The 15,098-nt window shown below is 39.0% G+C and overlaps 1 protein-coding gene across 2 annotated transcripts; it reads right to left on the bottom strand.

Annotated features, from left to right (window-relative positions):
• Nucleotides 1-72: 72 nt before the first annotated feature.
• LOC142032224 (photoreceptor outer segment membrane glycoprotein 2) lies at nucleotides 73-13,326 on the bottom strand. Of its 2 annotated transcripts, XM_075030624.1 has the most exons (4): nucleotides 13,228-13,326; nucleotides 7,880-8,548; nucleotides 3,470-3,716; nucleotides 73-1,992 (listed from the first exon to the last, which is right to left on the bottom strand). In XM_075030624.1, the coding sequence occupies exons 2-4, from the start codon at nucleotides 8,458-8,460 to the stop codon at nucleotides 1,726-1,728; spliced, it is 1,095 nt and encodes a 364-aa protein (XP_074886725.1). In that variant the 5' UTR covers nucleotides 8,461-8,548; nucleotides 13,228-13,326; the 3' UTR covers nucleotides 73-1,725. The 2 variants fall into 2 exon arrangements, with proteins under 2 accessions (XP_074886725.1, XP_074886723.1); XM_075030622.1 differs by lacking the exon at nucleotides 13,228-13,326 and having other exon boundaries at nucleotides 7,880-9,027.
• Nucleotides 13,327-15,098: the final 1,772 nt, after the last annotated feature.

Raw genomic sequence — 15,098 nt, forward strand, 5'->3', positions numbered from 1 at the left:
AAAAAACACCATGCAAATTCATAGAAAAAAATGTCCACTGAGATTTATTAAAACACAGTGATACAAATATCCTCAGTGTCATACCAAGTCCCAAACTGCTGTTTCCTGGAAGTTGGGAGGCTTTGTCAGGGAAAGAATTATTTTCTAATGATCTTGCCTCTTCCATGCCTTTTGCAAAACTTCTGCTACAGGCTACTATTGCAGACAGACCCCCATCTGTCCATTTTTATTTTTAACATACTGAAGTATAGGCCTAAAATTGTAAGCAGTGAAGCAATTGCGTTTGAAATTATGATCATGTATATAGCCTGCTTGAATTACAGTACAGTTTTTTCCATCACACGCTTTATTTACAATATATTCTTACAGTATAATTCTTGCTTATTCTAGTTTATAGAAAACAACATTGTTTAGACAGGTAAAGGAATTTTTACTGTTACTTTCACACAACTTCAAAAGCAGGAATAGTTCTGCTTTGAATATCCCAGTGATAGAACTTCCTTTTACTTGATTATACACAAAGAATGCACAAGCCATCCAATGTTATATTCAAACAATGTATTATTCACAACAATAACAAGTAAAATATTTTACTTGGTCTTTTATCCTCTATTCTGTATTGGTATGTTTTTCCAGCTTACTGTTAATGATGAATTACAGCCATAGCGCATCCTGTAACTACAGGTGTCTTGGGTGTCAAAGGCTTTCACTCCATGTATTGGCAAAGTTCCTGAGTGCTGTACTAGGAACATAATGGGAGATCTGTCCATCTATCTTTGCCTTCATTGGTTCCAAATAATCCCTTGTCTTCCAGCCCCTGGATCTATGTAAGTACTTTTGAAATTAGGAGCTTTTAAACATCTAGGATCATCAGTATTTGTTTTATGGGAAATATCTGCTTGCTTTTAAACTTGTGCTATCACATGCTACTTGGAATTTTAAATATCCCAGCATGAGCTGCCAGTTAGTTTTCTTGAGCCGAGAACTCCTTTCAGCAGTAGCCATTGATTTTCAGGGAGGTATGGCAGCTGGTTTTCTCTAAACTATGGAGGGGGAAAAATGAAGAGATACTTCAGACTATTTTGGAAAAAAAAAATACCCCAAAACCATTATGCTTTCAATGCCTTCAACTCAATTTCACCTAGGTAGTAGGTTCTTTTAGAAGGGCTGCAATATATGTATAATTGGGCTAAAATTTTCCCTATCCTAACTTGGACTAACAGAGTTTTCATTTCACAGTTTTTGCCTTTTTTTAAAGGATCTTTTCAACTGGTGTTCTGGTGTAGTAATTTCTTTTGGGATTTCCCTGCTGCTGGGATTTCTATAGATGTAATGACAGTAATGACAAACTTCGTTGGTACATAGTAGACCAATCTGTATATTAGTAGATGTAGACCCATTCTATCTGGAACATTTGTTTGCGCATAATGATTATTCTGACGTATTCAGACCATGACAGAAGTATGTAAGCAAGGGAGAGAAGTGGGGAAAATTTTCAAAAGTTTCTTTTGTGCAGTGTTGAAAATCAGGGATTTCAAGAATGAGTAAAAATACATCCAGCCAAAGAAGTATCAGCATTTTTGGACCTGTCACCAGTCTGTGGTTAGTTCAATTGTCTTATTAGTTTTCCTACCTTTTTTTTTCCCCACCAGTGAAAAACCTGGTACTCGTAAGACTGTAATATGTCAAAGCTACACTTGTGATGTCATTTCTTCAAAGCCTTGCCTAGCTAGCTGCTGGGATAGATTTTGTTGTAACATTGATTTTGCCACAGTTTGTGTTTTGAACGTCAATGTTGGGGTCGTTCATGCCTGAGACAGTGGAGATCTGGTTGGCTTTGCCAAGGTTCTTAATGATACTGATGTTGTATTTGGCAGTTTCCACAAAGCTGTTTTCTAGTAACCAACCATCTGACTCACCCTCCAAATCTCCTAGCAGAAGGACATTCTTCATTGCTGTTTGTAGGTACCGGACACCAATAAGTACAGAGAGCTGTAAGAAACAGTTAATGGTTAAACGGAGGGTGTAAATTACAACCTCAATCCTACCACTAAGTCAGCTTTCTGACTTGTGTATTTACAGGCCTAATAGTTAATATTGAGTAAAGCAGACAAATTCTTTATCCCAGCAATATATCTAACCACTCTCCCAATTAATTAAATTTTTTAGAAAGAAGAATACCAGGGAGAGATTGATTGATTCTCTCTCCATTCTTCAGGTAGCATTCCCACTTGCATGTTATTAGCACATAAATACCTAGAATTACTCGGAAACACTACAGCCTCAGAGACTACAACTAACTGATGTAGAATGGATGATCAATTAATGGAACCATCAGTCACTAGGAAAAAAATTTTAAATTTAGTCTGTTAATTTCTGTGGATTTTTTTTCCGCTGACCTTGATTAAATTGGTATTTCCTCAAAGGAGTTTTATCATTCATATGGAAGCTGTATGTGTCCTACATGCCAATGCATTAAAATTAAGAAGGATGGCTGATAGTAGAGGCTCAAGTATAAGTTTAGGAGAAAGCCCCACTTTCATAGTTCTGTTGGATCGAGATCAGCATGCCCAGCTTGTCAATATTTAAGGCAGCACAGAGCCAGCTCACAGCTTTTTCATGTGCTGCCAAAGGCCTGTTGTTTCTGGCACCACCACCCCATCTAGCACTGTTTGAGGACTGTTGTGAACTATTTTAATTATAGTGCTAATATTTATGCAGTAGAGCAATAATCAGAAAACTAGAACTTAATAAAAAGGGAAGAAAAACATATTTTAGCCTATGCTACTGGGGGATCCTTTACCTGTGGATGACAATATCCAGACAACTTTCTTTACAGATGCCAGCAGAAAGACTGCATCTTTTCAGGTGTATATGCTTGCCTCTGATATGCTTATTTTGATTGCATAATAAGCAGTCTAATCTACATCTAAAAAGCTATGCCATGTTTGCAAGTACTGTCTATATGGTGAAGCTATCTAATGTAAAAAGGAGGCTTTGAGATATTAATACTTGTGCTCAACTTTTACTATAAATGAAATTAATGTATTCAGCCAAAGGCCTGCTCACATTTTCTATATTCTTTGTTAAAACTGACTTAAAACAATCCTCAGACCTTCTCACCTAATTTTCTTGCAGTTGTGTCAACTGCATGTGTCATCCTCTATCTGATCCCATAAATGCTTCAGGGAAGGGAACGTGCCATAGTCTATTGAAAAAGCTCTGTAAATATATGGAATTATATACATCATTTCTAATAGTTCTCATCTTCAGTGAGATTTTCTTCTGCTCTGGGGACTTTGAGAAAGTTGCCTGTACTGAAGGAAGTCCTGTAACATTCTTGGAAGTGCTTGTGGACTTTATGTTGGTTACTGAGGCACTTCTTGTATGTTACACCATAGTTGTTTCCCATCCCAGAGAGCAGGAAGACTTTGATTAATCTGACACAGACCATTTTAATGAGACTTACCTCAAACAACCAAATAAGCAATGCTGCGATACCAATAGATCTCATAATAGCTGTGTAGTAATCCAGCAGGGCCTCTCTGCACCCCTTCACCCAGATATTGAGTTCCTCCGTCAGAAAATCGTAGTTGTAGTGAGCACTGTTGTTTGTCAGCTGGTACTGGATACAGGGCCGCGGGGAGCTTGGGTTGCAGCAGCTGAAGGGTACTCCATCCACCAAGAACCTTCCATCAACGTTGCTCTTTAGACGGCTACAACAGGACAGGAAGTTTGGGCATTACAAATCTGGTATCGGCAGCAGATACTGTCCGTGATTTTTATAAAAGGATATAATGCAAGTCTGCTGCGATGTAGGCCTCTCCAATGTAACAAAAGGAAAATGGGAATGTATTTCCAACTGGAAAACTTGTTTACTGCAGGAAAACTAAATTTTTCATTTGCTGTATTTAAGTGTGGTATCGGCACACTATCTCACGTGGTTCTTGGTACTGTGTGTGTAAGACGTGGATTCAGTGTTCACAGAGATGTCGCCTTTTCAGGTATCTTTGTGCTGAAAATACTAAAGACAATTTCTGCACTTGTTTATCTTGGTGGAACTCTAATGGAAGTTATGCCCTAGAAATCCTGTGTTTCACTACTCCTGGACTGTTTTTCACCACAAGCATTCCTTAACAGAGATCCTATACAAGAGCAACTTTGCATGCCACAGGAACCACTGGGAATGGTCTGCTGGCATTTCATCATTGTACCCATGTGCAATGGCTGGTTCAGCACATGTTTTGAGACTAATTCACAAGGGAGTTTCTACTTCTTGGAACCATACTTTTTGTAACTTTTGAAACTGTATTTATTGCTAAAAATTATTCCTCTCCCTCCCCTATAAGATCAGGAGAAAAAGAAGCGGGAAAAGAAATAGGAGGGAGAAAAAAAGGTCATGGGATGGAATGAGAACACAGTCTCAGATTAATCAAGAGTTTCTGGAACAGTTAAATGAATCCCTGACATCCATTTTCCTTGTATTACCTGCTCTTTAGCTAGTGCGTCCTTGTGAGGACTTCTGTCTCCAAGCAGGCTCTTCAGAGAAATAGATTTTCCAGAAACTGGAGAGTATATAAGATGTTGAGAGATGCTCTCACACTTTGGGGAAGTAGTCTCTAAGCATGTAGCTATTCTCATGCTCATTGCAAAAGGCTTATTTCCTGAGACAGCCCCACAGGTGAGAACCATGGCCTGTTTTAATGAAGCCCATGCCCTTTAGCCTTTGTTAGGGAGCCAGAATACAGGAAAGACAACTTCCACTTAGATATCCAGCTTTCACTGTTTGCTAATTGTAGAATTTTTAATATTTTCCAAAACTTATCCTCATTTATTAATTTTTACAAATCATATTTTCCTGTTCCACTACAGATGATCTAAATTAAAGGGAAGGAAGTTATCACAAGAAGCTTATCAGATGAACAGAAGAGGCAGAAACTCTGTGGTTCAGTGTTCTTCCAGCATTTGGGGACTAAATGTATCCTTCAAAATGAATATAAGCTGCTAGGAAGCTCAGTATTTGTGGCCGTACTGGGATGGCAGAATCATTGCCTTCATTTTAAGGCTGTGGGCCTGCTAAATCCAACTTCCTTTCTTTTTTTTCCTTCTTTTTTTTTTCTTTTTTTTTTTTTTGGGTGGTGGTGTGTTTTGTTTTGTTTAACATTGTCAAAAATATCTTCTTCAAAAATCTTTCCAAGTCAGTCAGGATGTTCATCTGCCATTTCCTACCTAGAAGTGGGTTAGGCATGAATTCCTCTCTGTTTTTAAGTCTAGCTCTTCACTTTGTGGCCGTCATATTCCTGGTAATGGCAACAGAATGAAACCAATGCAAAAGAACCCAAATAGTCCACTGAAACCAGACTTAAGTGTGCAAGCAGTGTAATGGGCATAGGCAAAACAACTCACTGGGAGAGAAACAAGGAAGGGAGCACAGAGGTACCAAACGGAAGGCTCGAACGTGGAAGGAGAAAAGAAACCTCAGAGAGGGAGGAGAGGCAGGCTGGCACATTGTGAAAGGGAAGCATTTACTAGGGCCAGCAAAATGCCCTGTATGTTTCAGGGACATGACCCAAATATAGTACAGCATCTAAAGTGGTTAAAATACAATCTCTTAAACTAGGTCTTAAGCTTTTCTTTTGATCCCAAGCATCAATTTAATTTTTTCTTTCTTCCTGCCACATGTTATAAAGAGATATCTTCTTTCTACTGTCAACAAAGCAGTTTCCAGACTTGGGTTATGTCTCCCTGCCATCGTGTTTCCTCTACTAATGGCAAATTAAAGAATGACGTTATCTTGGTACTGTTAGAAGGGAAGACCTCTGTAACAGAGCTGAGGGAGTGAGACATTCACTGCTATTTGTTGTTGCAATTCACGGTTGTTATGGTATTGTAAAGCAAAACTTGCTTTTGAGACTATAAAAAGGTGATTTCTACCCAACCAAAGCAATGATAGGATCGTACTGCTGTAACCTGCTTCATCCTCCTACAGTTCCCATTGATTCTCTCCATTTCTTGTCACATTGTGGTGTTGGCAATGGGGTGTTGCAGTGTAATTACTTCCCTCACACACATTTCACGGGCATCTTCTGCCTATGTGGGGCAAAAATTAACTGACAGTGCATTTTCAAAATAATGGCAGAGCACAGGCAACCCTGCAGAGAAAACGGAGTTTAGCAAAGACCCTGGGTAAATAAAACATTACTGTTTCTGCATGTCTCACAGAAAGAAAAGGCAGTATATTTTACTTTTGTCCTCACAATAAGGTAATACTCTTAAGTTCCTGTGGACCATCTTTGTTGTCGTGTGACTCTTCAGTGTAGAACCAGGATTTAAAACACCTCTTGGGTCAGTCTGCTTTGTGTCACTGTTGCTTTCCAGCTTCTCTCTTGAGAACACTTGTTCTAAAGCTTGCTTTATTTCCACAGCCAACTGCCTTACTGCTGTGGTTTAACCCCAGCCAGCAACTAAGCTCCACACAGCCACTCGCTCGTTGCCCCTGCGTCGGGATGGGGGAGAGAACTCATGGGCTGAGATAAAGACAGTTTAATAGGTAAAGGAAAAGCTGTGCGCGCAAGCAAAGCAAAACAAGGAATTCATTCACCGCTTTCCATCAGCAGGGAGGTGTTCAGCCATCTCCAGGAAAGTAGGGCTCCATCATGCCTAACAATTACTTGGGAAGATGAACGCTATAATTCCTAACATCCTCCCCTTCCTTCTTCTTCCCCCAGCTTTACATGCTGAGCATGACATCATATGGTCTGGAATATCCCTTGGGTCAGTTGGGATCAGCTGTCCCACCTGTGTCCCCTCCCAGCTTCTTGTGCCTCCCCAGCCTACTCACTGGTGGGGTGGGGTGGGAAGCAGAAAAGACCTTGACTCTGTGTAAGCACTGCTCAGCAGTAACAAAAACATCTCTGCATCATCAACACTGTTTCCAGCACAAATCCAAAACATAGCCCCACACCAGCTACTATGAAGAAAATTAACTCTATCCCACCTAAAACCAGCACACTTAAACATGTTGATGCCCTCATGTCTGTATTCTCCTAGGTCCTGTCCTCTGGTATATTTGCAGCTCTGCATATATGCTTTGCTACAACGGCAGTTTCAAGTTGCAAATTCTGTGAAAATGAGATCTTTGGCCTTCCTTCCTCCTCTGACTTTATTGTCACTGATTTTGAGTGCAACAAAACAGAACACTTGACAAATGCCAGTCAAGCTTTTTGTTTGTCTTTCCCAGGAACTTATAGCTACTACACTCTCATGAGTGAAGACGACTTCTCAGCTTTAGAAGAATTGCTACATATTGGATTGTCTACTTCTTAAATTTTTTTATTGTTACGCTATTGTCTGTAAGAATTGCCAGACTCCTCTTTTTGAGCATATAATTTCACAGTTACTACATTATGTGAAGCACCACCACAAAAAAATTCAAGGGTTTTTCTCCTCCTTTTTTTATGCAGTGTACATGGTGTTGGAAGTTTCTCACATGTGAACATACAGATTTGAACCTGGGTTTGCAAAGTCATAATATCCTGAAGGAGAAAGATCTTTCAGTGTTTAGGATTGACTGTGCAATGTATTGATAGTACACTCCTTTTTTTCTTTCCATTATCAGCTTGCTATAATTAAAATTTTGAGGTAGCTAATTCACTGTATTAAAAAAGAAAAGATCCATGTTTGCTTTTCTTAGTGTCCCTAAAAAGTTAGAAAAAGGCAACTTTTGATTATGCATGTAGTTAGCATATTTTGTGAGTAATGTGGTCACTCTACAGTTTTGAGATTAAGACACAAAAGTCCAGTAAAAGCTAGTATCTACTTTGCCTTCTTGAATGAGTTTTTCTCCTAGATTTTTTTGTTATGACTAGTAAATACTTACTCCAGAACTTCCTTGGAAGCCATATTCAGATAACGAGCAGATACCCACTGAATTTCAAACCAGTCTCTAAAGCCATTGTTTCCACAGCATTTGAATCCAATTTGTAACATATCCACTGTTTTCTTTAAGAAACATCGTCCAGGTATGTCCGTGTCCTTATAGAACTTAATAGCATCCCTCAGTCCCAGATAGAGAGACTCTTCCAGCTCGTTCCTCATGGTATAGCACATGAGAGCACCCACCAGGATGCAAAAGGTAAAACAGAAGGTACATACGATGTATGGCAGCATAACTAGTTTCCATCGAGAGAACTTGTTGGCATCTGAGCAGTCATAGCAGATTTTGCCACCCAGAAAGTTGATGATACATGCTATGACCCCTACGGAGATCAGCATGTTGGGGACAGAGTTAATGTCCCCTTTTGCCATCACTTCATTGCGCTTCTTGATCTCTATTTTCAGAAAGAGGCCAAGACTGAAGAGAATGATCCCGCTCACTACAGAAACCCAGTTGAGGATCCATAAGATCTGAGCCAATTTGTCCCTCTTAGTTTTGGTGAATTTTACTCTGAGGACAGCCATAGTCAGATCAGCGTTAGGAAAAGAAGCGTAGGTCAAGAAAAGCTTGTAAGCTGATTAGGAGCATGTATCCAAGGCATGCAGTAGAAATCTGAAGAAGAGAGAGAGAGATTACTGTCTGTTTGACTAGATATTTATAGAGACTACAGAAAACTTCCTGTACAGCCTCACGCACTCTGAGTCCTGCCAAGGGAGTGCCCCAGTGAAATTTATTGCTTAAATTTCATACGATGTGACTCACTTTAAAAAAAAAAAAAAATAAATTCTAAGGACTGACTAGAGCAATTAAAAACAAGTGAACAGTAGAACCAATGAACGATGGCTTCCTATGGATTTTTGTCAAAAGCAATTTTCTGTGCAGATTTTCTGATGTCTAAAGGTGAGCTGATCTGCTGTCTTTCCCTCCAGAAGACTCATGGTGCCCTTCCCTTCTACTTGTTGCCTGTATTTTCTTGATTCTAGGAATTTATAATTCTTAGATTACTGTGGTGGTGGTCAGATTTGCATTCAAAAGTTGAACAAGCAGGGCAACAAAAATATACAAAAACCAGAAGTATACAGCATAATAACATAAGCCTTTTTTCCATATGGAAAAAAAAAAGTGAAAATAGTACCAGAAACACAGTATCCTATGGGTATTTTTAGACATTTCATCGATTATATGCTGTAAAATATGATTTTGTTAGCAAAAAGCATTTTATTGCAACACTTATACTACTAAGATATGACCACTCTGGCAAAAACTGCAGGGGGAACTGACTGTGGTTATCCACAGACACAAAATGTTCAACAAATAGTTAAACAATCAATATTATCAAAATTTTATTAACTTTTAAGTGCTATGACCTGAATATGCTACTGGTGAACAAACCATCCTCTGCCACTTTTGTCCACTTGATCTGGCATAAAAGCACTTCCATTTTTATGTGAAGTAATGTATTACCCCACAAAAAAAAGCACAACATCTTCACACCTTAAGAAAAAAAATCGGCAGTTTAAGATGCTCTGTTTCTTTCTCTACCTGATTGCCTGTCCTTTCTTTCTGAAAGTTCTTATTAAAAACCAGGTATTGGAATAGCCCATTTAATCCTTAGGGAATCACCGTTACTATCTTAATCTCTGCTTCTGTAGGTAAAGTTGCTTGTTCTTTCCCTTTGTCCTGAGAACAGTGACAATCACACCATATTCCAACCCTCATACCACCTGTAGACTGGTTTTCTTTCTGAGTCCCCATATTCCAGTCAGAATCCTAAACTTTGTTCCTGGTTGCACTTTCTGCAATAACCTTGATTTCTTCACCACCCAATGGAACTGCTTCCATTCTCCCATCTGAAGATGACTCTCCAGCCTAAGGAACACCATACATAATATTTTTTTGAAGGGGAACCATTTGAAAAATGACAGGAAACTACTTATGTGTTTATTAATTTATACCTTGTATATTTTATTAGCTTTTTTTGATACACCTACTCTTATGTTACTAACAGTCCTTTAATAACGTTCCCATATGATATACAGACTCATATTTTTCTCTCCAAAGATCACCACAATGGGCATTCAGAGACACTCCACCCCTCCCCTGAGTTTCAAATCTGATATTTCGGAGTGTCACAGCTGAAGGAAGACTTCTGTGTTTCAAGGTCTGTCATCTTTTCCCCAGCTATTAGTGGATCTAAGAAAAGATACCATCTTTCCCAGCACTTTTAACCTTGCTCCTCTGCAACACTACTACCTTTGCACCTCTCCAGTTTTATCACAATCACAGGCAGAAAGCAGCTAATAACTTCCAAGATCTAAAACTTGTTAGAGCTGGAGACAATGCGTTTTCAGTGTATGTGATGTGGATGTAGAACTATGCTGTAAGTACCTCATAATCAAATCATGAACTTTTACCCTTCTTCAGTGCTTCTGACACTTTATGATTGCCCTTCCTCAACATGTGCAAGATATATGGAGGAGTTCTTTCTTTCCTCCCCAGAAAACCTGGTCTCAGCATGGTCTTGTACTAATTCAGTAATTTTCATTACAGTGATTTTATACTATACAACTATGTATTTATATGATTATACAGTCATCTAATTCCACTAATACAATGGCATTTATAAACAGTAAAACATAATCCTGTAAATTTGGGGAAATAGACAAGTATAGGCAGCATTATTCTTACATAATATTTTTTAAGCTAGTGGACTCTATTACTTAACTTCACCTGAATAAAACTGTTATCAGCTAAAACAGCATGAAAACCACCTGCAGATAAGCTGTACAGAAGTAGGGCTATGCCTACCCACTAGAGGATCCACAGCTGCAATGAAGCTTAACACTGGGTAAGCAGATAGTTGTAGAGTACAGTTTAAAAAGGTAATGGTATCCCTGTGTCTTCATCTGTATATGTCGGAAGGAATCAATTCTATTTGTATAGGCGAGGAATATGTTGTTCCATTCATATTAGGAAATGGTTAGATATCTTCATGCATTTGAATATTAAAACATTTTAATGCCTGTCAGATCTAATTCATTCATGTTGCATTTATTTTTTCCTGCATTTACAGAGGAAACTAATTCCCCTCAAAACTATTCATCCCTGTACATCTTTTGTACAATACACAGAATAGTGTGCAAAATGCACGGTATTTTTCCTTACCAGGCTTACTTCCAAAGGTGTTGAAGCCAGCAGCTCTCTGAGTTTAAAAACAGGGTCCTAATTTTAATGATTGCTAAGGCTGATTATCAGTTATGGTTGAATATTGATTGTGATTATATTGTGATAATCATATCGATTATCATGATGAAATACTGATTATTGATAGACATCTCTGTACAAACAAGTCCAGAGAACAGTCATTTATAAAGTGACAACGCTTTCTTCACACTATTCTTCTACAGTATCCTTCAGACCTCATTTGTAAGGATCATGCTCTGCAAGCACAGAATTAAGCCTCCATATGAATTCAGCTGACAGCCTGTCTGCTAAGCCTGAAGACAGTATCTTTGCTTCACCAGTTAAGCAGTTCATGACTTGAACTTAAATAGCTGTAGATGGCTGCTACAAATAGGTTTATTTGCCCCCAATACTTAGGTCTTAGAGCTCACAATAGGGAGAACCTGTTGTGAAATTTCCTAGCTGCTGATATGCAGTTCACGTTCAATGGCCAGTGTATAGGAATGCATCACTCACTGTTCATTTCTATGAAATGCATGTATGTATTTGCAAAATGCCTCTAAATTGTTAGGCACGCATATAGTTACAGTGTTACTGAGAACAGCCTACTTGCCAAACATATTTTGTAACATTTGAACAAAAGTTGTAAACAGTTCTACCTTTACTTAAAATTCATCTACTCAAGAGGCATTGTTGATTTTGGAAGATGTAGATTTGAGACTTTCTGTCATATTCTAGCCATAAAGAAAGTGAAGCTGAATACCATAAGCTGGGATACATTCAATCTCATGTAGCTATTCTGATATAGCTCCCTCCCCCATTTTCAGATGCCTGGAGTTAAAAAAAAGAAAAATTTATGTGCAAGAGCAACTCTCCTAGTAAGTCCTTGCCTCCAGTAACTCTAATGGTATTTCCAGCTTCCTTGGTGCAATTTTAGTATTGTTCTAAGACCAGATTTCATGGAATATTCACATTCATCTAACAGAAGTACCCACACCACATCCTCCAGTCATATAAGATCTGCTATTTCATATGAGCCTTACTGCCAGAGGAAATGGGGGGAATGACTGGTTGTTGTAGTGCAGTGACCACTCGCTGACTGACCCTGGCTGCCACTGATATACCTGGGATTGCACAAAGGATCTGTGGGATAACTGTGCTTCCCGTGAAACTTTGAATGCATTGAGTCTGGGACAGAAGAACACCTTACCTATTCTGTTCCTGTGTTCCCAGCTTCCACATGGATATTTCTCTTGAGAATATTTTTTCTTGTGCTAACAGTTTACTGAAATTATTTTAGATAATAAGACTCTCTTCCCATCATAATGAATTTTGTAGATGTATTGTAACATTATCCTTTCCCTAACTGGTCAATGAAGTATTGAATATATTTATTAGCATAAGATGTATTGCAACATGCGTATTGCTGTGCAGTAGCATTTTTTGAGTACCATGAAGAAAGTTCTTCCAGCTGAAAGAACTGTAGTTACGAACTAAAAGTGTAATTGTCTTGCTCTGCAATATGTATCTGTTCTTCTCCAAGTTATATTTGGCAGTGGGCTACTGTAAACCACAAATGCTCCTAGTAGTGCAGTGGAACAAACACCTCTATCAAAGTTCTTAGAAACAGACCTTACCATTGCACGTGAGCCAGTCCAGATTTATGAAGCATATACACACAGATATCTTCTCCCCAGCTATGGGAGAGCAAGCTGGATTTTATGCTATAGAGGGAGAAATACTTCTTTCAACAGAAGAAGTCCAATAACTGTGGAAATCTCTCCCATATTATCGATACTGTTCTCAAGCTTTCCCTGTCTAACTCACTTCAAACACAGCTTCCATCAGCATATGGTAGCTTTTTGCTTCCAAGATGCCACCTACCTGTTCCTTTGCTATCAAAATCCCCTAACTACACAGAACAAGACATAGCACAGCTATTTATTTGTTTATAACATTTACTTACTAGATGCAAATTGTCCAAAGAAATTTGGCTTGCAATTTTGTCACAAACAAACCACATCTTATCTTACCAATTTCACTAAAATCTGCTGTTTTAGCTAAACACACTTTCCTATCTGTGACTTATTGTAAAAGAAACCACTAACCTGCTTCAGAGCGCTGAACACAATCTTGAAACTGGTAACTTGCTGAGTGCAGGGGAGAAAATACCTGGATCAGGCATCCTGAGGAAGACTAAAGCACTGATTTCTGATGTCTCTGTAGTTCTTCTGTCTTTACACTGACTCACCAATGGAGATGGAGAAGACGACTTCAACTCTCCTGCCCGTGCTAATCTCTTTCATCTCTAATCGTAGCTAAGAGATTTATTTCAAGGTTCTTATGCCACCAGGTTAAATCCTGCAAAACAGGCCAGTTAACTGAGTGTGAACTAAGATCTCACTGGCAAAATGAATTTATAGTAACTTCTTTTATCTTTTTACCCCTCAGAGGTTTGGGTTAGTAAGCAACAGAGACTGTTCTTCAGTACCGGCTAATGTCTTCCTTAGTTCTTTGTTATTACCAATACATATGGGTCCAAGAGAGAGAAGAATGAGAATAATGAAACTTTGTGCTTTTGTGGGAAGGGAAAAATCTATCTTAGGCAATTGTCATTTACATTCACTATTATGTGCCTTACACATCATTCTGTATTTTGTTGCTTTGGATGGAATTGTCTGTCCTCTGTGTATTGACTGTGACTGTGTCCAAGAAAGGAATTCAAGTAACCAAAAGCAACTGGATCATCCTGTATGACTCACAGTAGATTCTGGTTTGGGAAGCTTTCCAGGTTCAAGAACAATCTAGTAGAAACCTCTGTCCTAGACTCTTAAAAGCTTTATCCCAAGCCAGAAGCAAAAGCGTCTTGCCCTTTGGCATTTCTGAGCCCAGCAAGTAGCAATCTGTGGGACAGACATGGCTGGGTTGACCTGGCAACAGTAGTGGCAACAAGCTGAGTCTGCAGCACTGCTGGGTCAAGTTCCTGGTGATGTGAGTACCAGAACTGAATCACTAAGCAGGACCAGGTTTGGTCTATAGGGTCCATAATACATCAGCACAGCAAAGAGTTCAGTGAGCACACATGACTGACTGCAAGGGACCCTGCACCAGGGATTGTAATGCATATGAATATTCTCAGAAGCATAAACTGTCCTTTCCCAGCTAATGATGAACAATAAACCGGTACTGTGATGTTACTGTGATTCTAACTCAGTATTCTGTGAATACGCCTGCTCACCTCGTTTATGGTCTCATAAACCATGCTGTCTTTGCTTTCATAAAGATACACAGCCCTCTGCATGCATCAATATTATCACACTATCAGGGAAAGGTGGAAGATCAATTATCAGTGCAACTCAGTCTATCAAAGTCTTGAGTAAAGCAGAGACTGGAATATCTAACTACAATATTCTAAGAAGAAAAAACAACTAAGACTTGTTCACTTGCCAGAAGTCATTTCATACATTACTGCATGGAAGAGGGAGGCTTGTAATTGCCAGTGTCACTCTGTGGCTCCACAGGGTGAAAAACCCCAAGGACATGTCCCAACAGTACAAAGTCATACAGTGAAATTCTATCCCTTTTCAGTTTTTCTGATACAATCAAACCCATAAATGATGTTTATGCTGAAAGCTCCATCCAACAATGCATCGTCTACTACCGTATGGCAAACTTATACAGAGCTGCTTCCTTGATGTGTGTGGGGTCTCTGGAGCCATACAGGCTCGATGTGCACTTCAGAAAAATGGAATTACTGTACCTTCACCTTTTTAAAGAAAATATCTGAAGTAAGGGTCCCAGCTTTCTATCTAGCTTATGTGCTGATGTACAGCACATCCAGGAAGCTTCAGTTCAAGAGCATATGTGATACATCTGGGACCTGTTGGACCTAGTGGATATGGACTTGCATGTGATCAAATATACCCCAACTGCATTGCATTAGTCCTATACACATGGATCATTCATGCTTTGTACTTGC

Source organism: Buteo buteo, chromosome 6, assembly GCF_964188355.1.
Source record: "Buteo buteo chromosome 6, bButBut1.hap1.1, whole genome shotgun sequence".
Lineage (NCBI taxonomy): Eukaryota > Metazoa > Chordata > Aves > Accipitriformes > Accipitridae > Buteo > Buteo buteo.

Coding starts and splice junctions, on each gene's coding strand:
- LOC142032224 (XM_075030624.1), bottom strand. CDS start 8,460: ATGGCTGTCCTCAGAGTAAAATTCACCAAAACTAAGAGGGACAAATTG. Junction 3,717..7,879: donor GCTTCCAAGGAAGTTCTGGA/GTAAGTATTTAC, acceptor GTCCTGTTGTAG/CCGTCTAAAGAGCAACGTTG. Junction 1,993..3,469: donor TGCTTATTTGGTTGTTTGAG/GTAAGTCTCATT, acceptor TGTTTCTTACAG/CTCTCTGTACTTATTGGTGT.